The sequence below is a fragment of the Humulus lupulus genome, chromosome 1 (assembly GCF_963169125.1).
Source record: "Humulus lupulus chromosome 1, drHumLupu1.1, whole genome shotgun sequence".
Classification (NCBI taxonomy): domain Eukaryota; kingdom Viridiplantae; phylum Streptophyta; class Magnoliopsida; order Rosales; family Cannabaceae; genus Humulus; species Humulus lupulus.
In genome coordinates, this window is record NC_084793.1 from 182,997,516 (window position 1) to 183,025,133 (window position 27,618).

General features: G+C 40.5%; 2 protein-coding genes across 2 annotated transcripts; both read left to right on the forward strand.

Annotated features, from left to right (window-relative positions):
• The first annotated feature begins 8,392 nt into the window (after positions 1-8,392).
• Positions 8,393-12,155, forward strand: LOC133825283 (alpha-amylase 3, chloroplastic-like). The gene is made up of 9 exons (XM_062258249.1): positions 8,393-8,521; positions 8,614-8,658; positions 8,914-9,019; positions 9,291-9,417; positions 10,067-10,182; positions 10,687-10,763; positions 10,885-11,019; positions 11,942-11,960; positions 12,145-12,155. The coding sequence occupies exons 1-9, from the start codon at positions 8,429-8,431 to the stop codon at positions 12,153-12,155; spliced, it is 729 nt and encodes a 242-aa protein (XP_062114233.1). The 5' UTR covers positions 8,393-8,428.
• A 954-nt stretch (positions 12,156-13,109) lies between these two features.
• Positions 13,110-14,746, forward strand: LOC133823511 (endo-1,3;1,4-beta-D-glucanase-like). Its single transcript, XM_062256321.1, has 4 exons — positions 13,110-13,243; positions 13,508-13,598; positions 13,775-13,864; positions 14,442-14,746. The coding sequence occupies exons 1-4, from the start codon at positions 13,214-13,216 to the stop codon at positions 14,489-14,491; spliced, it is 261 nt and encodes an 86-aa protein (XP_062112305.1). The 5' UTR covers positions 13,110-13,213; the 3' UTR covers positions 14,492-14,746.
• The last annotated feature ends 12,872 nt before the right edge of the window (positions 14,747-27,618 follow it).

Here is a 27,618-nt window from a genome sequence, read left to right on the forward strand (position 1 = left end):
GCGACCAAGGAAGCTTGGGCCGCAGCTCTTAAGGGCATTTTTGGCCTTATGAAGATTTTAGGCGCGGGAACCTAACCTAGGGTGCTCGGGATCGATTCCACTACCATGTTTGGTGGAATTCGATGTCCCGGAGGCTAGAACTTAGTCCGGAAACCTTTATACAATTATTGATGGAATCTCTTATCATGGTTGTGACTAGGTGTAAGCTAGGGCTCGGGAAATGCATCGTGCTCAAGGGTCATCTCTCGTAACCAGGACACTTGGAATTAAAGATAAGAAAATTGCACCCAGTTGTGAATTTATAATGGGACCAAGGGCTCCCTGTTTTGTATGCATTATGAAGGATGGTGTTACGCCATGTAAATAATAAAAAAATGACCTAAGAGTACCAGAGTTTACATTTGCGCACAGGGCGTGGCTCAGCCACTTGTAGTTGAGGATAGCTTAATATTCACTAAGCTCGGTTTAAGCGGACCAGAGTCAGTGGGGTAAACAGAGGGTGCGACCTAAGGGCGTCGACTCTAATTATCATGTGATTTGGTTATCATTGTTAATTGACGAATTTGATGTGATGAGTAGTTGAGTATTAGCTCATGAATTTCCTGATTGTATATATGGATTATGTGATTAGTATGGACTGCTAAGTGTATGAACATGCTTAAAGAGTTATCTGATTATTATCATTGTTTGTGCTATGATGTTGTGTTTTCTTGCTGGGCCTTGGCTCATGGGTGCTACGTGGTGCAGGTAAAGGCAAGGGTAGACTTGATCAGCCCTGACTTGGAGAACTCTAGAGGCGGAATGTACATGACTAGCTGCTCAGCCGCCATAGTTGAGGGTGGGATGGGAAAAGGAGGACCATAAATGTCTGTTTTTCCCTTAGAGTGGCTAGTGGTTGTTTGTACTCTGGAAATTTTGTAAACTGACCTGTAAATGTTATTTCTTTTGGGATCCCATGTATAGAACGTTTATTTATATGAAATGTATCTTTTATGAACAAAATCTTTTAACCCTAGTTCATTAATAGTTTTAGTGACACGTTTCCAACTAAATGACATGATTAGCAAGTCCTGCACTTTATAAATACACAGTGTAACGGTCTTGGCTACCCAGGACGTTACAACTGCTTTCGGGGGTAATTGTGTTCGTAGTTAGTGACATGATAGGATAAGAGTTTTAATTAGTAAAAACACTAAATGAGGCTTAGAAATTCGCGTGGGAAGTAGGAATACTTTTTTAGGGCCCAAAATCAATGTAAAATTTGATTTTTTTGCTTTCGGAAAAATCTGGGTTTTTCCTGCCCGTCTTCGGAGTCGAAAATTTTTCCTTAAAAAACTTTTCACTTTTGCTTTTTAATTTGTTTTTCCAAACTGTTCGCATCTTTTTAGTGTTTACGTTAGAATGCTGATGGTCGTATAAAAGCTTAACTTTTATACACAAGCAACGTTATCCCAACGTTTCCATTCCTTCTATCTATTGGTCGTAGATTCTTATCTCCCCTTTTCTGTTCTCAAATATTCATGCACGATCCTTGGGTAGATGAGAGGCCAATTGACGACGATCTTCTTGCGCTACTATTCGAGGATCAAGAACAACCATCACTGTCGTTTTCAGAAGTACCAGTCAACCAAACATGGGTCGTGTGAAATATATTGCTCGTAGAAAAAAGAAAACAACCAACCCTTCTTCTAACCAACCTGCCCCTCATACTAAGGACCATTCTACTAACCCTCATACAATAAATACTACACCCCCAGAAATCCAACCTAAAGCCCGACCTCGCGACAGTCTTAAGCCAGACGTCAATGGTACGTTGCGCCTCCTAGCATCATATCGGCGAGGATGGTGAACTAATATCTCAAGAAGTACGGTCTTCCTGGGATAACCCTAGTCAAACCTTCACCCGACTAGAGTGCAAATGTGCCCGGAGGCGCCTTTAGTGCCTGGTCGAGGTACCACATCCAAGCAAGGGGAATCTTGCCCTTGCACCATTTTTTTCAAGGGGTGGCCAATTATTTTGACCTTGCCCCCATTCAAATTACTCCCAGTGGGTATAGAGTACTATCAGCACTCTATATCCTTTACAATCATAAAAAATGGCCCGTGCCTACACCACATGAGATGAACTACCTATTCGATCTCAAGTCCAACCCCAACGACAACAACACGAGGTTCTTTCACTTCTACCACCAAGAGTTTGCTCGTACCTTTTTGAGCGACATCACGTACAAATCCAATGTAGGGAAGTACTTCCTTATGACGAACCTGGTTGTCGATAACCTGGCCTTCACTTGAGGAAGTAAATCTCTTACTTACTGGTCGTTTACTTTCTTCTAGATTTTCTATATCGTCCTTAGAACTTTGATATTGTCTAGGTCCATGGTATCGACTGTAATGCCCCAAATTTCCTAATAAGGTTTAGGACCTTGATTAGGAGGCCGAGAGGGCCATAATTGATTTATTATAAGTATTTAATGATTATATGCACGTTGGTGTGAGTTATATTATTATATGATGGTGAATGCATGCATATGGGCTCATATGTTAACTATGAGGGTATTTTGGTAATTTGGCCACTGTGGGTATAATTTTATATTTTGGGTGCATGGTTGTGATTAATTAATATAGCCACATTATAAGGTGGATTGGTTCGAGCTGTTCGACATGAGACGATCATGAGATGTAAGTGTTCAGTCTAGTCATAACGGGTTTAAGTTCGGGGCTCGGGGTGAGTCCCGGGGTGAATTAAATGATTAGAGCATTACCAGGAATTAAAGGGTAATGGGATATAATTTATTGGTATTTGGGAATATTGAGAATAGCGGGAAATAGAGAGCGTTAATTATAATTAACGAGATAGACGGGAAAGGACGGTTTTACCCTCGGAAGCCTTTAGAGGGTTTTATTTGGCCTAGGGGCATTATGGTCTTTTGACCTTAAGGATATATATCAGTTCTTTTGAGAGTTTAGAAGGCTGTGGAACAGAGCCTATCCTCATCACTTCCCTTCCTCTCCCGTACAAGACTTCCTTCATCCTTTTCTTTGAATTTTGAGAGCCACCTTGAGGAGTTAAGCTTGGAAATAAAAAGGGGAAGCTAGGGAACTTGTCACAGCCATTAAAGGGGATTCAAAACCGTGTTTGAGGTGAGTTCCAGTTATGGATTTACTAGTGTGCTCTGTTTTTAAGTTTTAGTTTTCAGCTTTTGGTTTCATGAGGGTGAGCTATGGGTGTTATTTGGGGGTTTAATTGTATGTTTGGAGGAGGATTAAAGATGGTTTGAAGGGCTAGTTTGAGAGGAAAGAACACAGGGGAAAAACGGGTTCGAGCGTGGGCATATTGCTGGTCTGGGCTGGGCGCCGCGCCGCGGCTGTGGTGCGCCGCGGCCCTTGGCGTCTGGCAGGGGGGAGCCTTTCTGTTTGAAGGCGCGCCGCGGCGCAGCAGGGGAGGGTCGCGGCCCTTAAGGCCATTTTGACCAAAAACATGTTTTTAGCTTGGGGATTCAAGCCATAAGTCTCGGGGTTGAACCTAGTACCCGGTTAAGTGGGGATTGATGTCCCGGAGGCTAGATATTGATTTGGGAACTTATGTTGATTGTTTTTATTGATGATACCTTATATTTGGTTATGGCTAGGTGACCGCTAAAGGACTAAAAGTTGATCGTTCTCAAGGGTCGTTCTTTTAATCGTTCTAGCTTGACTCTGAGGTAAGAAAATTGCACCCTGTGTATAAGTGACATGCGTGGCTATTATGAAGCATGTTGGTTGATTATTGAATATGACATGCGTGGTTATTATTAATGCATGCCGGTTGATTGTTATGTATGACATGCATGGTGGTTGACTATTAAAGGTGACATGCATGGCTGTTATTGGTGCATGTTGGATTGTTGGATATATTGCATATGATGCATGAGAAACATGTAATTAGGACATGCTTTGTATACTGGGTGTGATATCGTTCAGAGCTTGAACCTCTGTGTTAATGCATAGTCCTAATTGTACTAATATCTGTTAAGTAAGCATGTTGAATACCTTGTTTATGGATATTGGGCATGTGGTATATGTTGGTTGCATGGCTTACCTGTGTATGGCGCTGACTTATTAGTCAGAATCGACAATGGTGACAGATCCGTCTGTGAAGCTGTGACTTATTAGTTAAGTTCACCACGGGCTGAGCACTGGTTGTTTTTTACCGACCCAAGGGTCAGAGGTGGCAGTGCGTTGTAAATGCCGGGCCAAATAAAGGTTGGATCCAATCGAGGTCGGCATTGAATGACTCATATGGGGTATTAGTGCTGGACCGACCGGAAGGTCAATGAGAACTATAAGCGCTTGCCTGGTCTAAGACCAAATGACTTCGGCCAAGGTATATGACCCCGGTGACTGTTTGTCACACGGCTGGGGGACGCTGTCCTTAGTCACGACTCTAGAGTCGAGAGGATGGTTATGTTGGTGACTAATCACCATGCACCTATCCTAACCGAGCTTATGAAAGAAACACTTATCAGTTAAGCCCAGGTGACCCTATCGTCACATGGCTAAAGGGAGAGATGCTCATTATTGTGACTTTTGGCTATTGTCACCTATCTGTATGGACCGTTGGTTCCGAATGGTTACTATGATTATTGTTGATATTATATCATGTTATATATTGTATTTTCTTGCTGGGCTTCGGCTCACGGGTGCTACGTGGTGCAGGTAAAGGAAAGAGGAAGCTAGACCATCCTTGAGTTGGAGAGCTTAGGTGATGACGTGTACATATGCAGCTGCTCGTCCGCCACGGCCGAGGTTTAAAGTGGAACTAGGGTTGAACCCTGTTTTGCCGCTTAGAACGGCCTGTTGTATATATTTTCTGTAATAAACTCTGAAACTTTATTTTCGGGATCCCAATGTATATATTAAACGTTCTAGTGAAACGTTACATCTTATCCAAAATGTTTAATCCCTAAACCGCTAATCATACTTAGTTCACGATTTTGGCCTAATGACTCGATTAGTGAGTTTAGCACTGTTTACAAGGCACACCGTAACGGTCCCTGGAGTTGGGGCGTTACATCGACCGAACCCACTCCAGAGATGGAGATAAGGGCTGCAACCCTGGCCAACATGACGAACATCAAGAAGAGTGTCAAGGAGCTGGTCATTGAAAGCAACTTGAGGTTGGTCGGCCTCCTGGCACCTCACCAGGAAGTGAGAGAGTCCACAACAGGGAGTGCCACCGGAGGAGAGATCCCTGAGCAGCAACAAGATGTTTCACAACCCCTGAGACAGCGGGTAATAGGAGGGACCATCAGGGAACCCTCCAGCATCCCAGGGGCTGCTCTACCCCTTTCCAACATGGGAAGGGCAAGCAAAAACTTCCAGAGTTCCCTTGCCCATACTCGAGTCTTCTGATGAGAACGATACTAACTTCTTACTTTTAGACAACTTGCCCATTCCCTGTCATTTATTTGACGGGGACGAAAATTTTAAATTTGCGATCAATAGTTTAAATTCAGACTTCTTCGGGGTAGAGAGTGAGTGTGGCAGTAGTACCATAAATAATGTATCAACCAGTAATAATAGCTCGGGTATACTACTTAGAATTTTTCTTACTCTTATTCCCTTGCTATTTTAAGTAACTTAATTTATATTATCTGATCGTTTGTTTCCATCCTGCAATCATGCCTTCCGGCGAAGCATTTGACTTGTATAGTAACATCAATGTCAAAGCTCCTGCGAGCAGTAAGAAAGCAAGCAGGCGACACCCCAGGGAAAGCAGTAGCGACCCCTCCAAGAAAAGGGCTCGGACTGAGGATCCTCCTGCACCACCACCTTCCAAGGACACGACCCCTCCTCTGGCTCCCCTCAACCCGACTCCTCCAGCTCCTCGCAACCTAAGTCCTCCTGCTCAGTCAGGAAAGACTCAAGCTGAGGCTATCCTGAACACAGCTTACAACTCAACCAACGACAAGCTAAAGAAACTGTTAAGACACCAGCGTAGCTAGGAAGGCTTCAGCAATGTCTCCTCCATGAAGGTCGACCAAATTTTCAGCTGCACACTGAATGAAGTACTCAGTGTAAGTCGCCATTTTTGTTGTGCTTTAGTTGTCTATTTTGCCCTTTTACTCATACTAACAGCGTTACTTTTTCTCCTAATCGTAGGGAGTTCTGACCATGAATACTGTTTGGCGTCGCTCGGAGGAGATTGTTGCCAATCATGCTGAAGAGATCAAGACAGTCGAGGAAAGACTCGCTGATCATCTTAAGGCAGTCGAGGCTAAACACGCCAAGCAGCTCAAGGCGGTCGAGGCCAAACATGTCGAGCAGCTGAGAGCAGCTAAGGAGAAAGCTGCTAAACTGGACGAGGAGCTGAAGCAACACCTAAAGGCCTTGGTTAAAATCACTGAGATCAAAGAGAAATATAAGGAGGATTCGATGCTGAATTTCAAAGAGGCCTCCAAACTCCAGGACGACTTGATGATTAGCATAAAAGAAACTACCGAGTAGGAAGAGCGCGTCAAACTGCTCGAAGAATCCAACGCTCACAACTTGGAAAAGTTCAAGGGAGCGATGTTCAACTGCTTTTGCATGTTCTGGAAAAGCAACCCCGAGGTGAACTTTGACTATTTACCAGAGCATATGAAGTAGGCTGAGCAGGAAAAATGCATTGCTCGCCTAGAAGAAGAGAAGAAAGCTTAGGAATCCCCTGAGATCGCTTTGGCGACAGGCATTGAAGGCGTCACAGAGGATGCTAGGACCACAGTCAACCAGCAACCCCAACAAGATCCTCCAGCTGCTCCTGCCGCTCAATAACTTTACTTATTTATTTTGATTTGTAAGTAGGACATATGAACCATGGTTCGTGATGTCAAGAGAATTTTTTGCTACGTAGGGCAGCTTCCTTTTAATTAATAGTTACATCCAAGCAGCAAATGCTCGCGGTGTAACACATTTCTATTTTGACATTATAATATTTGCAATTTATTATAACATATGTTCGCATGACTGAACTTAGCATAGCACTTTGTTTTGATTTGACAAAATTTAAACAAAATTTTGAAAAATACTCTAAGTACCATAGTATGCTTTCCCTTATTTTTCTTGTTTGTTTACATATGCCTATTGGTATGCTTTGCTTTCTTGGTACCTTATATTCCCCCCCAAGTGATTGAGGAGCTTAAGGTCCTCGGTCACTTGCCATGACAAAGACCTGTTCGAACATTACTGCTCGTAATAAATACTTATAAAAAATTATTATATAGTAAAACAACATATGTAATGAGCAAATACTTGTAATAAATACAATAATTGGAAAGAATAACCAGCTGCGCATAGTTCCTTTTATTTCTTGTTATAAGTGGAAAATCGTGTATGTACGAGTGATCAAAAATTGATCTTACACTTATAAGTGACTAGTCATATTACTGACTAACCCTTGAACATAAACTTGTAAAAAGTGAAATTAATAAAAGCCAATTCTTTAAAAATAATTGTTTTATTGATAATACTTGCACTACAACAATTATGCCCATATATTACATTAAAATATAGCATATTTTAATAAGTGCTATTGTCGCATGGTAATAGAAAAAGACACGGAAAATGGGCGGTAAATGAAATACACAGGCGCCAAATGAAACACAAAAGCAATAATCCCTAATTACTCTACACGCCTCCTCTGTTTCTCTCTCACACTCAGTAACTCTCTCTCTCTCTCTCTCTCACTCGTTCAATCTTTCTTTCTTTCTCTCAATTTGTTGCAGGTGTGTAACAAGGTGATGGGGCCTGCGGCTTCGATCGTGTGACAGGGAGGCTCGACTCTTGGGTCTACAGCGTGGCTGGCTCGTGGGTGTGACGGTGCTTGCAGCGGTGGGTCTACGGCGTGGCGAGGCTCGACTCGTGGGTCTACCACGGAGATTGACTTGCAGAGCAATGGTCCAGCAGGCTGTACAGGGAGGAGCTCCAGCTGCTTACGCCCAAGAAATGGAGAGGCTAACCACTAAAGAATCCCTTCTTCTTGCTGTGAGTCTCAAGTTTTAAGAATTTGTGTATTGTAGTTGAAATGTGCTTTCCTTTTTGACATATATGAACTTGTTGCAGGAACATCTAAAGGAGATGAAATTGTTTAGTGATTTTCCTCTTCTTGTGGATTTGCAATCTCTTTTATTTTAGTATTAGTATGTTATTGTTGGCCACTTGACCCACACATCCTGTTTATGTGTTTTGGATATATGAATAGTTATTTCTCTCAAAAAGGAAAATCTATTGGTGTACGTTTCAAGATAGAACTTTTTAATTTTTGTTATTATTATTATTTTGCGTAGTATTTTGATCTGTTAATCTTCACTGATTTAGACTCTTTAGATATATCTATATACCGTAATTTTTTATATATATATTTTATAGCAGACAGTAGATATTGATTATCTAATGACATGCAGGTTATATGCCTTCGGATCTGTACAATTTAAACTCAGCATATGGTTCTGAGGAGGAACTTAAACACTGCATTGAAGAAATGCATTCTCAAGACCTTTTGGTATGTTTGTGATTTTTTTATTTGAAGTTGAGTTTTGGATGTTAAACTTGGTTTTAAAACCTGGTGCTATGTCTGTATTTCTATGAATATAGGCCTTGGGAGATGTTGTGCTGAATCATCAGTGTGCACATAAACAGGTTAGACATTGTTATACAAATTCTTCTTTTTTTTCAAATTATTCTGAGTGCGAATATATTTATCATTTCTAAGAACCTATGAGAATGGTGGATTGTCATATGCAGTAAACTAATATAAAAAATTTATTTTTATCATATCTATTGTTACGATCAAGTGATAATATAGTTACTTAATCAGAAGTATTTTAGGTTCCATCTAAGAATGTTTTTGAGGCCTCTATTACAGAATATATATATATGTATTGCTGTTTTCAGAGCCCAAATGGTGTTTGGAACATTTTTGGTGGCAAGCTTTCTTGGGGTCCTGAGGCAATTGTTTGCGATGATCCAAATTTTCAGGGTCGTGGAAACCCTTCTAGTGGTACCTTTTCATTCAATTGTTTATTGATGTAGTAATTATAAGTGCTTCACATAGAATGCCTTGCAGTAGCATGCATGTGGATATTTACATGCATACATATGCATGTGTATATGTCTAAATGTTAATGTTCGATAGATGAAAATGTCAATATGTCATTATTAATTTTAATAATTAAGCTGGAAATGATTAACATGTTATAATAGTTTTGATGATTAAGCTGGAAAATGAGAGAGCATTCTATCTTACTTAGTTGCTCTTAATTTTTGCATAGGTGATATATTCCATGCTGCACCAAACATCGATCATTCCCAGGAGTTTGTAATAAAAGATATAAAAGAGTGGTTAAATTGGCTTCGAAATTACATTGGTTATGATGGGTGGCGCCTCGACTTTGTGAGGTAATGTATTTCTCAACTTTTTCAGCTTTACATGTGTTTCAAACACTTCCTGCTGATTTCTGTGCTAGGATTGCTTATTCATAGATCACAATGATAAAGCTGGATGGAAAGCAATGTATATGAGATTAGATCCTCATCACCATTCATTTAAAAATAAAAATAAAAATAAAAATAAAAATAAAAATTCTGTTTGTATTGTTGAGAGCACTGTGTGCTTGTGCATTTACAGGTCATCAGTGACTTTTACAATAAATGAACATCATTCTTTCCATCTTTGAGATCTATCCCATTTTTGTCTTTTTGAGTCAAAGATGCTGATATTGATATGAATGAAGCATAACTTTATAAAGTCATGTCTTTAGACGGCTCTGCTAAGGACATTAATATTCTATATGCTCCAGTTAATTTCATTTGTTTAGTACTGTACTCAACTTTTCTGACTGAACATGCCATCTAAATGTAACATGTGTCACCTTGACGTTCAAAGGAGACTAATTTAAGAGGAATCACAGTGACTTCTGACAACTGCAGATTACACTAATTGGAATGATAGGATGTTTGGGAAAGTTTTGAATGGTTCTATAAATTCATAATTATATTTCTATTCATATATTTTAGTAGAAGTTTTTGTCTTATATGTTGTTCACAGGGGCTTCTCAGGTTCTTATGTAAAAGAATATATTGAAGCTTCAAATCCTGCATTTGCTATTGGAGAATATTGGGATAGTTTAGGTTATGAGCATGGCGACTTGTGTTACAATCAAGGTAAGAACTTAAGGCCCGAAAGAAAGTCTTCACTTAAGGATTTTAGCTGTTATGTTTGCTCAATGTTGAGAGATTTGTGTGCATTCACGTACAGTTTATTTACCTGCTACCTCACTGTTTTCAGGGTGGCATTTTTTTTTTTTAATTTTTTTTTTCAAGTGCCTACAAACTTGTTGAATTGATCTTCCAGATTGGGGCATAGAATACAAGATTTCTAAAATACCATGTTTGATTATTCATCTGGGGTCTAGATGTCTGGAGACTTTTTTGGCTACCCAAGATGGGTTAAGATTTTGATCTTGCTCTCCCAATACGTACATGGACCTAGAATTATTTTACAAAACAATGAGTTAGAAATTGAAGCAAGGGAACCTGAATCATGTTATTTATGTCATGCACTATTTGTTAGGCAGCTAGAAAAGATCAGTTTACTTTATATAAGATACACTCTTTTATTTATTTATTTACTTTTGTGCGTGTGGGGATGGAACACTCAAATTATAGATGCTCATAGGCAAAGGATAGTCAATTGGATCAATGCCACAGGGGGTACTTCATCAGCATTTGATGTCACAACAAAGGTGATGTTTCTGCTTTCTCAAGTTTCTCATAATATCTATTTTAATTTCCCAGATATTTCATTTCTTATTTTACTTATTTTCAATGAAAGATGTAAACTCTTGAGGTATTGCCCTTGTGCAGGGAATCCTCCACTCTGCTCTGCATAATCAATACTGGAGATTGATAGATCCTCAAGGCAAACCAACTGGAGTTATGGGATGGTGGCCTTCGCGTGCTATCACATTTCTAGAGAACCATGATACAGGATCAACACAGGTCTCTCTCTTACATGCATTTAATTATTCAGAAAAAGGCATAAACATGCACATTGGTAATACGATCTATAGTATGAATAGCCAAATTTGCAAGATTTGCTAGAACGATTGTCTACTACTTATATGCTGCTCTCTATGCTTTTTCCTGCTGGCACTTCTTGATGTTGGTTAAGAAGCCAAACTTTTATCCTTGATAAGCAAATACTATACAAATTTTAGTTATAACTTATTTATATAGTGATATCTATATCTAATGAGCTTGAATTCAGGGAAATTGACTTTCTATTTTCTTCCAGGGTCACTGGTCATTTCCACGAGATAAGCTTGCACAAGGATATGCCTATATTCTGACCCATCCTGGAGCAGTAAGTTCTTCGCCACTCAATTGCTTGAGTGTAGCCTTCATTCCATTAAAGCTTCCATAAAACTTTACCTGGTGGATATAGAGTACATAATCTTTTCTTGAGCCAACTTAAACTCCTTGTTCCCTTTTTGCAGCCTTAAGATGAACTAGTATGAGAAATAACTTAAACCCTTAATTTCATTGCTAAATTTTTCCTTAGTATATGTAAGATTTTTATGAATTTTAGAAGCTGCAATCCATCACGTAATAGTTTGTTTACACCTCATGGTTATTTTCAATAGCATTATTCTAGTAATTTAGTTGTTTTCCATATGGTTATATTCCATTGGCATTGTATTAGCTATTATAAATTCATTGTTACTTTTTATATTTATTTTTTCATCTTGAATTCTTTGCTTCACATAGAATTGGAACCATATGTTTGAAATTTAGAGTATTGTGGCCACTTGCTATTCTATGAACACTGTTAACTCCATATATGCTAGCTAATTAAGAAGTGAAGTTTTCTCTTATCTCTGGTTTTGTTGCTTTTTGAGTGTAATATATTATTTTTATGCAGTACTCTATTCAATTTCCATGTACGTAACAATTTCCATGAACAAAGTGTAGTCACAGTTTTCTTTTCCTTTTACTGAGAAAAACAAAATCAATAAAAGCCAAGTATTATATATGGTAATATGCATTTGGGTGCATGTTATATGGTAATATGCATCTAGCTATACATGATATGTTTCTTGAATTTTGTTTGTCTTGTTCATGCAGCTTCTAATTGATGGTAACTTATTATTTTAATAACATAATTGCTGGTGCCTTTTGTGTGTTTATAATTTGTTTTTGTTTGCATATTGTGTGTTTATTTTCTTGAGTTATTTGATTCCTTCTAGCTTTTCCTTTATTCTGAAGTTGTTTAGAGAGCAATATAAGGGAATTATTTTCTAAGTAGTTGCAAAGAGCAACAATAGAAATAGAAAACAAATTAAGAAAACAGGGCATAAAAAACAACTAGATGATTCTTTTTACTGCAATATGTGGAAACTTTTCGTTTGAGCAGTAGTTTTTATTCCCCTGCCCCATACGTTATTCTCATAATAGAGGGGATTTAGAGCAGTGATTGGTAATCCACCGCTTCAAAATAAAACCAAAACTTCCCCATTAGTTAGTTACAATGCCCCAACACTTGTACTTTCCCTCTCATTCATCACCACTGTCCTATACATATACATAAGAGCAATGATTGTGCTTAACATCAAAACTAGTAAATAATAAGAGTTAATTATAAATGAATTCAGTATGTCTTTTAGCATTATTACTACTTTTTTTTTAATTATTATTATTATTATTATTATTATTATATGAGAGTGTTCCCTAGCTTAATATTTGAAACCAGTCCAAACTTCTTCCCCTTTTTTCCACCTGTTATTATATTTGGAACCAGTCAAGATTCCCTTTTGTTAAAAAAAATGACACCCAACTTATATGTTGAGGAAGCTGAGCTAAATTAGACAAATATTTGTTGTTGTACTATTCTGAAGGGATTAGTGTAATATTAGTAATAGTGGATATATGTGGTATTAATGGTCCTATTTTTGTGTAAGAATTCGTTAAGACTCGCTATTAAGCACTTGCATGACAGTTTTTTTTTTCTTTTTTGTTTGAGAAAAATAAGTTGTGATTTGTATTAATGATGTTGTGTGTCCTCTTGAAAACTAATACAAGCTTCTACCTATTGTAAAGGAAAGTGGTCGACAAAGTCGCAGCTGCTGGATTCTTTGTGGCCGTTCCTGACTTCTTGAAGGGGAATCCTTTTGTTCGTGCAGATACTAAAAGGCCTATGAGCGTTTGGATTAAAGATCATAGCACGGTTGGTTCTAGTGTTTTGATTCATACTTGATAGTCCTTAATATTAGTAATAGATACTTAAGATTGTTTCTGGTGAGTTAGTTGAAAGTTTTCATGTTGTGGGCTCTGCAAAATTAATTCTAGATTCAGCTAGGCCAATAGTTGCTATTTTAGCATCTTAATCTTTCCTAACTGTCAAGTTAATTTAACTTCTGGAAGAATTTGTTGTACTCTAGTATTAAAACTCTCTTAGACTTGTTCTGAAACCATTTGCTTGTTCCAATAGGACGAGGGATTTGAATTTGCCAAAGTAGTGATTCAGGATTTGAAAAATAGAGGCTATTCTGCAATAGGTGCTGCAGGCTTTTGTTGGGGTGGTAAGTTTGTTGACATACTTCTTTGTTTTCCATTATGGTATCTAGATGACATTTTGGCAAATTCGACAATAACTTGTGAAAAAATTCAATCACGAGCAGTGACTGACTTTGTTAGTTCAAACCATATATCTAGTTGTTACTTACGCTAAGCTGATCAAGATTTGTTCTGTTCTCAGCCAAGGCTGCAATTCAACTCGCAAAGTGCGACTCTATTAAGGCTGCTGCCCTCTTACATCAATCTTACGTCACTGTGGATGACATCAAAGGTACTACATAGTGATATGATACTTTGAAACAACTACAAATTATAAGATAACTTTTAGTTCAAACGCTTGTGTATTTCACTTCACCAAAACTCCAATTTTTGCATTTTATGTTAAACTTGACTCATTCTTTCTCAACTCAAAAATATTAATCCATGATTCAAATACTTTCAGAGGTCAAAAATATCTAATTTGTTCATGAAATTGTTTAAAAATCATGCTTTAAAGTTTAATTAAGTGCTTGTTCTCTTTGTTTAATTAACCCTGTTCAATCCTCAAATAACATTCAGCCATTTACTACAATTCAGAGTTGTTTAAGTTCTTGGCACAATGTTCCAGTGATATTTCATTATAAGTCTGTAAAAATTATAGTATAGCATTCATTCATTACCTGGGCTAAATACATGTTAGTTTGGATTCCAAGTGGGTTAATGAAATCTTATACAGGTCTTTGTTAAGCTGTGCAAAATAGCTAGTGGTATGAGGTTCATCTCATCTGATGTTCATGCATATCTATGTAATAATCTATTTGGTTTTAAGGGAAATAATATGTGTCTAATGTCCATATGTGCTGTTTTAGGTTCAGATCACTTCCAGGAGTTGTCAACCAGACCCAAAGGGATATCATAGAATGTGAGAATTTTGTCTTCTGGACAAGTGCACAAAGAATGATGAATTGAAGGATGGAGCAAGTTTCATGCATGGTTTACTTTTGTGTATCTTGTAATGTTTTTGTTTTTCATTTTTGAAGTAAAAAATGTTCAAGAAACTTTATTATGTTATGCTTTCAAACTTAAGTTAGAACTAAGATCTCATGAAGTAGACATATTCATGGTTTGAATTAGTTATTGTTTAATGTAATACTTATGGTTTATCAATATATTGAGAATTACATTTTATGATTAATTTTGAATTTTTTTTTATCAAAATACAATAATGAAAATCTTTTAATTAAAAAAAAACCATATAAGTATACTTATCAAAATAAAATTTAAAATTTTATTACTAATGTTATGATTTAAAAACATATTATAAGCGTAAAAAATCGTTATGGTTTATATAATATAACAAATTAAAAATGTTATCAAAATAATCAAATGTAACAGTTGAAAAGTGTTTGAAAAAAGTACAAGATTAAACTTCAAATTTATAACCAAAAACTCTATCTAAATGTTATTATTTGAATATTATAGCACCTAAAAATGTGTTATTGAATAGTTTAAGATAACACCGAACATAACATTCAAAAACTGTTATTGAAAAGACTGGACTTTTAATAACAGGGGCTATGTTAGCATTTTCAGAAGTGCTATCAATAGTCCTGGTTAGCAGTTTTTAAGTGTTATGAATACTGTTTTTTCTTGTAGTGTTGCACAGGTGTTCTCCATTATAAAAATGAGGAATGAGATCTCCATTTAAGCGAGCAAGTTTATAGGTGTCTGGTTGGAGAACTTCTTCAATTTGATACGGACCGTCCCAGTTAGATCCAAGCACTCCAGCAGCTTGATCGCGGGTGTTAAGAAAAACTCTTCTAAGTACCAAATCTCCCACGTTAAATTTTCTTTTACGCACTTTAGAGTTGAAATACCAAGCCAGCTTTTGCTAGTAAGCTACCACTCGAAGCTGAGCTTGCTCACATCTTTCATCGGCCAAATCCAAAGATTCCATCAATAACTAATTATTAGCACTCTGATCGTATGTTGACCTTCTATGTGATGGTGGGTATAATCCAATAGGCAACATGGCTTCATATCCATAAGCCAAAGAAAATGAAGTATGGAATGTTGCTATTCGATGGGACGTCCTATACGACCAAAGGACTTCTGGTAGTTGTTCAGGCCATGCCCCATTTTCTTCTTCAAGCCTTTTCTTCAGAGTGTCCTTTAGGGTTTTGTTGACAGCTTCAACTTGTCTGTTTTCTTACGGATGAGCTACCGATGAAAAACTCTTGATAATCACGTGCCTCTCGCAAAAATCTATGAACAGATCACTGTCAAATTGTGTGCCATTATCTGAGACAATCTTTCTTGGCAACCCATACCGACACACGATGTTCTTGACCACAAAATCCAGCACCTTCTTGGTCGTTATTGTTGCAAGTGGCTCAGTTTCGGCCCACTTTGTAAAGTAGTCAATAGCAACCACTGCATACTTGACATTGCCTTTTCCTGTGGGTAAAGACCCGATCAAATCTATCCCCCATACTACGAATGGCCACGAGCTTTGCATCTATTTGAGCTCATTAGGGGGCTGCTTGGGGTATCTTGGAGAACCTTTGGCACTTGTCACATTTCTGAAAAAAAATCCACAGAGTCCTCATTCATTGTGGGCCAAAAGTATCCTTGCCTTAGGATCTTTTTTTATATACTCTTCCCCCCAGCACGATCTCTGCAGAAACCTTCATGGACTTCTCACATTAGTTCCTTGGCCTTTTCCTTTGAAACACACCCTAATAGCAGCATCAAGTACCCTCTCCTATACAAAATTTCTTCGACCATAATGAATCAAGCCGACTGCCTCTAGAGAGTTGTTGCATTGTTTCTGTCCGCCGGCAGCACTCCTTGCTTTAGGTAATTAATGAAGGGCGTCATCCATGTGTCTGCCACTTGGATTACCAAGGAAGACTCTTCTGCTTGAATGCTTGGTGTAGAAAAATGCTCAACCGGTACTATGTTTAAGGTGTCAGCATCTTTCGCGCTTGCTAACTTGTCCAAAGCATTGGAATTTAAAATCTGATCGCGAGGTACTTGTTGGAGAGTATACTTTTTGAATTGTGCTAATAAGTCCTTTGCTTTGTTCAAATAAGCAACCATCCTGTGACCTCAGGCTTTGTACTCTCCAATAATTTGATTAACCACCAGCTAGGAGTCTCTATAGATCTCAAGCGACTTTATATCCATGTCCTTGGCTAATCTTAATCTTGCGAGCAGCGCTTCATATTTGGCTTCGTTATTGGATGCTGTAAAATCAAATCTGATTGCACATTGGATTCGATGTCCTTCGGGTGTGATTAAGATCAACCCTGCTCCAGCATTGTGCTCGTTGGAAGAGCCATCCATGAACAATTTCCACGCAGGAGTTTGACTTTGGAGTTTAGGCTCATCTATCGGCTCGGTATCCTGGATTCCAGTGAATTCTGCGACAAAGTTTGCTAAAGCCTTTCCTTTCACAGTTGCTCATGGTAAATAGGAAATATCAAACTGCCCAAGTTTGACTGCCCATTTCAATAATCGACCAGCAGCTTCTGGTTTCTGCAAAACTTGTCGTAGCGGCTGGTCGGTGAGTACCACGATAGGGTGAGCTTGAAAGTATGGTCGCAGCTTTTTGGAGGCCAAAATCAAGCAATAGGCTAATTTCCCAATGGGTGGGTATCGCAACTCTGCTCCTACTAGCCTCTTGCTTATATAATACACAGCTCTTCGGACATGGTCCTCCTCTATGATCAAAACTGCGCTAGCAGCATATTCTGTGACTGCCAAGTAGATGAACAAAGTTTCTTTTTCGACCGGTTTGGACAAGATTGGTGGTTGCTACATATGAGACTTTAGCTCCTGAAAACCTTCTCGCACTCTTCCGTCCACTCGAACTTCTTATTGCCCTTGAGTAGATTAAAAAATGGAACGCACTTGTCCGTTGATTTGGAAATGAATCTACTCAAAGCAGCAATCCTTCCGGTGAGGCTTTGAATATCTTTAATTTTGGCAAGCGACTTCATCTCGATCAGGGTCTTGATCTTTTTGGGATTAGCTTCGATACCTCGCGAGTTTACTATGAATCCCAAAAAAATTTCCTGATCCAACACCGAATGAACACTTGAGGGGATTTAGCTTCATCTGATATTTGTTCAAGATGTTGAAGCATTCTTGCAGGTCCCTGATGTGCACTTTTGTCTTCTTCGACTTGACAAGCATATCATCAACATATACTTCCATGTCAACACCGATCAGCTCTTTGAACATGTGATTGACCAGTCGCTGGTAAGTCGCACCAGCGTTTTTCAAACTGAAAGGCATTACTTTGTAACAGTAAAGCCCTGTATCAATTCAAAAGCTAGTGTGATCCTCATCAAGTGGATGCATACTAATTTGATTGTACCCAGAGTATGCATCAATGAATGATAAAATCTCATGCCCTGATATGGCATCGACCAGTTGGTCGATCATTGGGAGTGGGAAACAATCCTTCGGCCTGCATCAACACGCATCCTAGACCCTGTCTAGAAGCGTCACAGTAGACCACAAACTTCTCATCATCTGTTGGCAGGCTCAGCACTGGTGCAGTAATCAACCGTCGCTTCAACTCTTTAAAGTTATTCTCACATCGATCTGTCCACACATACTTGGTCTTCTTCCTTGTCAATTCTGTCAATGGAGTAGCAATTCTGGAGAACCCCTCTACAAACCGCCGGTAGTAACCTGCTAGTCCAAGGAAACTTCTAACTTCAGGAACACTGCTGGGTCTAGGCCAATCTCTCACTGCTTCCGTCTTGCTTGGGTCGACCAGTAACCCATCCTTACTGATAATATGGCCCAGAAATGAAACTTGCGATAACCAGAACTCGCATTTGCTAAACTTAGCATATAACTTATGCTCTCTTAACCGCTGCAACACCAGGCGCAGATGATGCTCATGCTCTGTCTCTGATTGGGAGTACACTAGGATATCATCAATAAATACAATCACAAACTTATCCAGATAATCCTTGAAAATTATGTTCATCAAATCCATAAATGCCGCTGGGGCATTGGTTAATCCAAAGGACATAACCAGAAATTCATAATGCCCATATCGTGTCCGAAAAGCAGTCTTTAGTACGTCCTCTTCTTTGATCCTCAACTGATAGTAGCCTGATCGGAGGTCAATCTTCGAGAACACTGTACTCCCTTGAAGCTGATCAAATAAATCGTCAATCCTAGGCAATGGATACTTGTTCTTGATGGTCAGCTTATTCAACTCCCTGTAGTCAATGCACATCCGGAGCGATCCATCCTTTTTCTTAACAAATAATACTGGAGCACCCCATGGCGAGAAACTCGGTCTGACAAAACCCAAATCCAGTAGTTCCTGCAGCTGAATCTTCAATTCCTTTAATTCTGCCAGAGCCATTCTGTAGGGTGCCTTGGACACTGGCTCTGCTCCCGGAGCCAACTCTATGACGAACTCAATCTCCCGCTGTGGTGGCAATCCCAGCAGATCTGATGGAAACAAGTCTGGAAACTCACAGACCACTCTGGTTTCATTCGGTCCCACTGTCACCACCTTGGAGGAATCTACAATACTCGCTAGGAATCCTATGCAACCCTCCTGCATCAGGTCTCTAGCCTTTAGTGCTGAGATCATAGGCACCCGCGGTCCATTCATCGTTCCCACAAACACAAAGGGTACCTCGCCATCTGGTTCAAAGGTCACCATTCGTCGCTTACAGTCAATTGTTGCTCCATACCGCGTTAACCAATCCATTCCTAGTATTATATCAAAATTGTCCATATCTAGTTCAATCAGGTCAACAAACAATTCTCTACCATCTATCACTACTGGTAATGCTCTAACCCACCTCCTAGAGACTACCAGTTCTCCTGTAGGCAATAAAGTCTGAAAACCCCTAGCATACAAAATACTAGGTCTACAAAGCTGATCAATCACCCTAGCAGAAACAAATGAGTGCGTAGCAGCAGAATCAATCAATGCAGTAAACAAGGATCCAGCGCTAAAAATCTGACCTGTGACCACTGAGGGACTGGCCTCTACCTCAGTCTGAGTCAAAGTGAAAACCCTAGCAGGAGCGAGGCTGTCCCTCTACCTTGGCTCCTCTTTCTTAGCCTGCGAGCAATCTTTCTTCAAGTGGCTGGTGCTCCCACAAATAAAGCATGCCCTGGTCCGGCACTCGCCCTGATGTCGTCGCCTGCATCAAGGACACATCGGAAAGCTCCTCCAGCTGTCATTTCCGCCCTGGCAGCCACCCACAGAACCGCGAACCCTCCTGTCAGAACCATAAGGAGCAAATGAATCTAGTGCTCTTCTCTTCTGCTCACTGGGGCCGCTGCCCCGACTAGGCCCAGAAGAAGAAGGCACTACCCTCCTGGTATCGCGCCTAGCAGCGCTATCCTTCCAGATCTGATCCTCAGCCCTCTCAGCAGTGAGGGCCTTATCTACCACTTGCGCATAGGTAATCTCTGGGGCCAATGTAATACTCACATCACGGGCGATCTTCACGTTCAATCCCCGTATAAACCTGTCCCTTCTGGCCGCATCAGTCGGCACTAGCTCTGGCGCACACTTCTCCAATCTGTCAAATACCAGGGTGTACTCGGTGACAGATAACTTGCTCTGAGTCAGGTTGTTAAACTCATCAGCCTTCGCAGCTCGAACGGCTACGCTGTAGTATTTCTCGTTAAAAATGCTCTTGAATTCTTCCCAAGTCATAGTTGCAGTATCCCTTCGCTGCCTTACTACATCCCACCATATTCGTGCATCATTTCTAAGCATATAGTTGGCACAGTCAACCCTTTCCTTTCCTTCAACCCTCATGAAGTCTAGGATTATAGAAGTCATATTCATCCACTGCTCAGCCTGCAGTGGGTCTGCTCCGCCCTCAAAGGTAGGAGGTTGCTGTTTTCTGAATCTTTCATACAGAGGTTCCAACCTGTTCTCAGTCACAGGTTGAACCAGAGCTGGTGCTACACTTGGCTGTAGCGGTAACCCAGTGGCTGGTGGAGGAGCCTGTTGTCTCAACTGACTAAGTTCCTCCTCTGTTCTATTCAACCTAGCCTCCATTTCGGCTAAAATCTGCTGCCAGTTCTGAGGGGCAGGTGGAGGGTCCTGACCCTGGTTGTCATCCTCGGCCCGAATGCCGCGGAGTCTCGATGATTGGCGAGGCATTACAACTAAATACCTGCAATCAGTGACACCGCTCATCAGGCATGATAACAAGGTCCAATTTCCACCTCTCAATCTCAACAACAACCAAGATCAACAGTCCAAAATGACAAATAGATATCATACAGCATACCACGGGCCTTGCCCTGGCATCATGCATATGTTATTTCAATCATCATGCTCTTAATAACTTAAGCAGGCACACAAAGCATTCAATCACATATTCAGATATATTAATCAACCATACCAATCAACCCTGAGTCGAGCTTTTCAATGGCAGCGTGCGTACATGTTCGGTCGATCTCCAGAACCAATAAACCTTGGCTCGCTCTGATACCAAGTTGTAACGCCCTACTACCTTAGAGCCATTACTGAGTGAGTTTAAAACAGAAATTGTGCATTGACTTGACTAGACGAGGTTTCTAAAACCAAAAGTGTGATTAAACCAGAGTTTAAGGCTGTACTCTTTGAAAATGTTTAGTTTCATTGAAAACGTTAAGTGTCAAACACCTGGGATCCCAAAAATAAGGTTTACAAAATATTTACAACTCAAAAATAGATTTACATTTGGTTAACTATCAAAAGAATGGGTTAATACAGCCATATACAAAATGCCCCCAACCAAAGCAGTCGGGCAGGCCGAACATGTACGCGCCACCCCCCACGCTCTCCATACTCATGGCCGGTTGACTGACTCTTTGCTTTTACCTGCAACACGGAGCACCCGTGAGCCGAAGCCCAGCAAGAAAACCCAAATAGTACATGACATATGCATAAAATATCGCTGACATATAATCCACTAATAATTAGGAAAACCATCAGACTGAACAAGCACGGCCATGCCGCCCCAGAGGCCTTACCAAAGCCTGGAGTCTCGGTCCTCACCGTAAGGATCACACATGTATCCCTTGGGTCCCACCCTAGCTATAAGCACCCCATGTGCTGAGTGTTACTTCCGGCTCCAAGGCCGTACCCGGCCTTCGCCGCCCTCAGCCTTAGCCGTTCATTTCATTATAATCACACATATAGTACATTTCGAAATAATCATTCAAACACATCATAATTCATTTAAGGTTATACATTTGCACATAATACAATCTAGGGCCATGCCCTACAATAGCACTGTGGGCCCATGCCCTGATCTCGGGTGTTACGGTTTTCTTACCTTTCAATTCGATAGCCTTGATCACCTGACTCCTTGAGCACGATCCTACTCGAGCCCTAGCGCTCACCTATGTAAAATCCATAAGTCAAAGTCATTACCAAACCTCAAGTCCAAAACCTAGCCTCGGGACCAATCCCGAGACCCCGGGAAGTCCTAGATCCCCAAAACAAAGTGGTGGAATCGAGCCCCGAACCCTAGGTCAAAATCCCTCAACAAAAGCCCAAAAATCCCTTTCTGTGAACAGTGCAGCGCTACAGCACTCTAAAGAGGGCGCTGTAGCGCTACAAGAAGAACCTCACTCCCCAGAAACAGGGGCTAGCGCTACAGCGCCCACTAACTAGCGCTGTAGCGCTAGTTGCAGACCAGCAATGCCCAAAATCTCTTCCTGCGATTTCCTTCTACCATTTCAACCCCAAACTTGTCCAAATATTTCCCAAGCCTAAAAACAAACTTATCAACACCTCACACTCATCCCAAGCATCCCAAGAACTCATACCACAAGCACAAGCAACCCAAAACTCAAGATCCACCATAATGAACCCTAAAACCAGAAATTCATTCAAACATCAAAGGTAAGGTCTTAGAAATCATACCGTGGATAGAAATTCGACCATGAGTTGAACCCTAAACCTCCTTAGCTTGCTCCTTCACAATCTTGACCTGATTTCCCCAAAAATCCCATTTATTTAGCTCAAACCAGTCAAGCCCTAAAACTGAAATCTCCAAGAACTTACCTCAACTTTCTGATGTGATCTTGCTAATCCCTTGCCAATCCTCAAGTCTAGCTTAGGATCCTTGATGCTCAACCTACCCTAGCTCTCCACTGAGCTTGACTCCAAGAAAAATGAAGGGAAATGGTGGGAGAGCCACAAACCGATTCTTTTGGAACAAAACCCTTCAGCTTTTCTCTCTTTTCCTTTTTCTTCCTTCTTTCTTTCTTTCTTTCAGCCTTAACTCTTTCTCTACTAAATCCACTAAGTATAAAGCTCCCTTTAACTTATCTCCAACAAGCCTATAGACCAAAATGCCCTCCCTAATAATTCTAAACCTTTTTGCCCATGTGGGGACATTTTAGTCATATTATCCAAATTCCCACTAATTCCTCAAGTGTTCCTAATAATTTCCCGCTTGCTACCCAATACCTGATTAATCATCAAATATACATTCCTCATCATCAAGATTAACCTCAATATATTTTTTCCAAATTCTCATTTAAACTCCCCAGGCTTAACCCAAGCCAGGTATAAATTCCCGCTTTGACTTTTCCGCTAACCCGCTCATCTAGGATCGTCTCGAGTCACAGATCACAGATATCAACACAGTCATGCCCAAAATGGCCAAATTACAATTATGCTCTTTCTAAGACAATCAGGTCTACATGCATACTAATTTACATAGTCATGCATCTCAAATAATCAGATAGTCATATAATGCGCATTAAATCATAATCATGCATTAAACTCAATAAAGTCACACACAAAATCCCATTATGCCCTCCAGGCACACTACTCCAGGCCCTTAAGCCTTAACAGTAAATTTGGGGTCGTTACACTAGGGGCTCAGTACCCATAGCCATGTGATGAAATAGTCAACTAGGCTTTCTAGAAATGGCTATATTAAGATTAATGACTGACGAACAAGTCACTACGAGGCTCGGCACCCATAGTCATGTGACAAAATAGTCACATGGGCTCAGCACCCATAGCCATGTGACTAAACAATCACTTGGACCTTCTGGCCCTGGCTCCAATCAAATGAGTGACTGCAAGGTAAGTCACACGGCTCAACACCCGTAGCCATGTGACTAAACAGTCACTGGGGCTCTCTGGCCCAGGCTGTATGTGACTAGCCTTTGGCTAGACAAGTGCTTTTAGTTTTTCATCGAACTTGAGGTCGGTCTGGCATTAATGCTCATTTGAGTCATTCAATGCAGATGTCGATTAGATATAATCTTTGTCGGCTTACGTTAAACACGCTAAGATCGTTCTTGACTTATTATTCAATACCAGGTGACCAGTGCATAGTACTACTACCGAACTTGACAAGTAGGTCACAGCTTCACAGTTAATACTGACCCCATTTCCAATTCTGACTAGTTAGTCAGTGCCACGCACAAGTAAGCAATGCTACCAAGCATATATCATATGTCAAATATCTAAATGTAGGGCATTCAGCATGCTTACTTACAGTTGCTAGCATAATTATGATCATGCACAAACACAGAGACTCAAGCTCTGATCAATCTCATATTCAACATTCATGGCATGCCCTAATCACATGTTTCTCGTGCATCACATACTGGGTGCAGTTTTCTTACCTCTGGTTCGGGTGAGAAATAACAATTGAATGTCCCTTGAGAACGATAAATCCTTTAATCCCTTAGCCGTCACTTAGTCATAACCAAATATGGGATTCAATCAATAAAATCAATAATAAAGGTTCCCGGACCAAGACCTAGCCTCCGGGACATCAAATCCCACCAAACCGGGTAGTAGGAACGATCCCGAGGCCTAAGGTTTGAGTCCCCAAGCCAAAAACTCAATTTTGGCCAAAAATGCTCTTAAGGGTCGCGGCCTTACATCCACCATGTTGCGGTCTGCCTCCCAAACAGAGGTGCCAGCCTCAAGCTCCTGCACCCTATGCCGCGGCATTACCTCCCAAGCGATGCGGCATTGCCTGGCCATCAGCCAAAAACCCCTGTTTTCTCCCATCAAAACCTCATTTTTTTCCCTCTTTTAATCCTTTCAAAACTTACCAAAACATCTCCAAATCCATACCAAGCATCCCCCACAACACAATCAACATTCCCACAACAAAACCCAAGCTTTTAACCACCAAAGACCACACCAATTACTCAATTCTACAATCAAAAGTTCTAACTCAAAACTAACTTCAAAACAGAGTAAAAACTAGAAATTTCATGGCTGAATCTTACCTCAAGCTCAAGATTAAACCCCCTTCAATGGCTAAACACAAGCCTAGAACCTCAAGCCTTGTTTTCCACACTTGAATCCTCAAACTTAGCTTCAAAATTCAAGAAGAAAAGAAGAAGAAAATGATGAACGGATGAAGAGGAAGAAGCTGAAGGAGATGCTCTATTTTTGCTTAACTTTCCATAGCCTTCTCAAGTTATATCTATCCTTAGGGTGAAAAGACCTAAATGCCCCTAAGCTTATCTTCTTTCCTTAACAGCCCCCAAGGGCAAAATTGTCCTTTCCCATCTAATCTTGCTAATCATAATTAACGTCCTCCAATTCCCATTATTCCCATATTCTCAAATGCTAATAAATCACATCCCATTACCATTTAATTCCCGACAATGTTCTAATCACCAAATTACCCTGAGACTCACCCCGAGCCCTAAAACTAACCCCGTTATGACCAGACCGATTACTTGCATTCAAAGATCGTCTCATGCCGAATGGCTCGAACAAATCCACATATAATGTGGTATTATTCATAATTCACCCACATGCATGAAAATGCACAATTACGCCCTTAACGGGCCAAATTACCAAAATTCCCTTATAATTAAAAATGGACCCATATGCGTGCATTTATCATCATATCATAATATAATTCACATAAACATGCATATAATCACTTAAAAATATAATAAATAAATTATGGCATTCCCGGCCTCCTAATCAAGGTTTTAAACCTTATTAGGGATTTTAGGGCATTACAAAATGCTACCTTGATGAATCTGTTCTCCTTTAGCTTCTCGACTTCCTCTTTAACGCCTTTGATTTGTCTTTGTCAAGCAGCCTCCTATTTTGTTGCACTGGTGGAAAAAAAATTCTATATTCAAGACATGGCTGATAACTTCTAGGTCAATCCCAACCATATCTTTATGCGACCAGGCAAACACCTCCTGGTTCTCCTTCAAAAATTTCACCAGTTTTTGCTTTGTTGTTGTCTCTAAGTTTTTACTGACTTTCACAACCCTGGTCAGATCTGCTTCTTCAAGTCGGACCTCCTCGAGGTCCTCCACGGGTCCTACACTCTCTTCAAAATCCCCAAAGCAAGGATCTAAATCCCTATCCTCACTTTGGGCAACACCTTATTTGGTGACATGTTCACCTAATTGGGCTTGTTCTTCATTTACCAATAGCAACCTTTTCTCAGATTTTTCCCTCGATCTACCCCTTTTTGCCTTGGTGATCAAGGAATTATAACATTCCCATGCTTCTCGTTGGTTTCCCAACACGCATCCAACCCCTACGTCAGTTGGAAACTTCATGGCCAGGTGCCTAACCGAGGTCACGGCTCGCAGGTCGACTATAATAGGCCTTCCAATCACAGCATTATGCGCATAAGGACAATCAACTACTATAAAAGTAGTGAGTAATGTCTTGTTCACCAGTGCAGTTCCCGCTGTGACTGGAAGCCTGATCGACCATGTTGGTGCGAGCCCTTCGCTGGAAAAACCATAAATGGTTTGGTTACATGGCTCCAAATCTTTCATTGATAACTTCATTCGCTCCAGAGAAGATTTGTATAGAATGTTCACTGAGCTCCCTGTATCCACCAATACTCATTTAACCATCATATTAGCGATTTGGACATCTACGGCAAGAGCATCCGAATGGGGAAATTGGACATGCTGATCGTCAAGCTCAGGGAAAGTTATCGGTTCTTCCTCTATTTGAGATTTTTTGGGAGTTCGCTCCTCTATGTTCAGCACTTCAATGTCCTGGTCGTGATGTAAGGTTCGGGCATACCTTTCCCTTGCCTTCCCACTATCACCCGCTAGGTGTGGGCCGCCGCAGATGGTTAACAATGTACCAGCAACTAGAGCTGGCTGTAAAAGGGGCGAGCACTGGCGTACAGGTGCCTGCTTGTTGCCTCCTTGAGCCTCTCATTGAGAACCTCCAGGGGCTCGTACATATCTTCTCAGGTGTCCTTGTCTGATCAGGAACTCAATCTCATCTTTAAGCTGGTTGCACTCGTTGGTGTCATGACCATAGTCGTTATGAAAATTAAAAAACTTGGTTGTATCTCTCTTGGAGATATCTTTCCTAATTGGGGCTGGTCGCCTGAAGGGAATAGTGGTGTTAGCGGCCTGGTACACTTCTGCTCTGCTATCGACTAGGGTCGTGTAATTGGTGAACCTCGGCTCGTATCTGTTACTTTTAGGGCGCTTGTTCTCAGATGTTGAGGGCTCATGGTTCGCCCTTTTTCCTCTATTTTTCCAATTATTTTTGCCGTTGCCATTGAGCTTCCCAGACCCATTGGCGGCTTTGATTGGATCTTCTTTCGAACCCTGGTCGTCTGCGGGCGCCTTCCCTTTGTTGGCAATGGCCTCTTCTAGCTTGATGTATCTGTCCGCTCGGTCCAAAAATTCTTGGGTGCTTTTTACTCCATTCTTCTGAAAGTTGTTCCAGAGGGATGAATGGTGTCTTACTCCAGCAATAAGTGCCATCATTTTTCCTTCATCACCAACTATCTTAGTCCCAGCAGCGGCTCGCATAAAACGTTGGACATACCCCTTCAAGGTTTCTCCCTCCTTCTTGAATATCTCGACCAGTTGGTTGGCCTCTGTCAAATGTACACGAACAGCATAAAAATGTCTGTAAAATTCCTTCACGAACATTTCCCATGACACTATGCTGGCAGGAGGGAATTTGAAAAACCACTCCTGAGTAGTATCGAACAAGGTGGCTGGAAAGATTCTGCATCGAGCATCATCTGACACCTTCTGGATATCCATTTG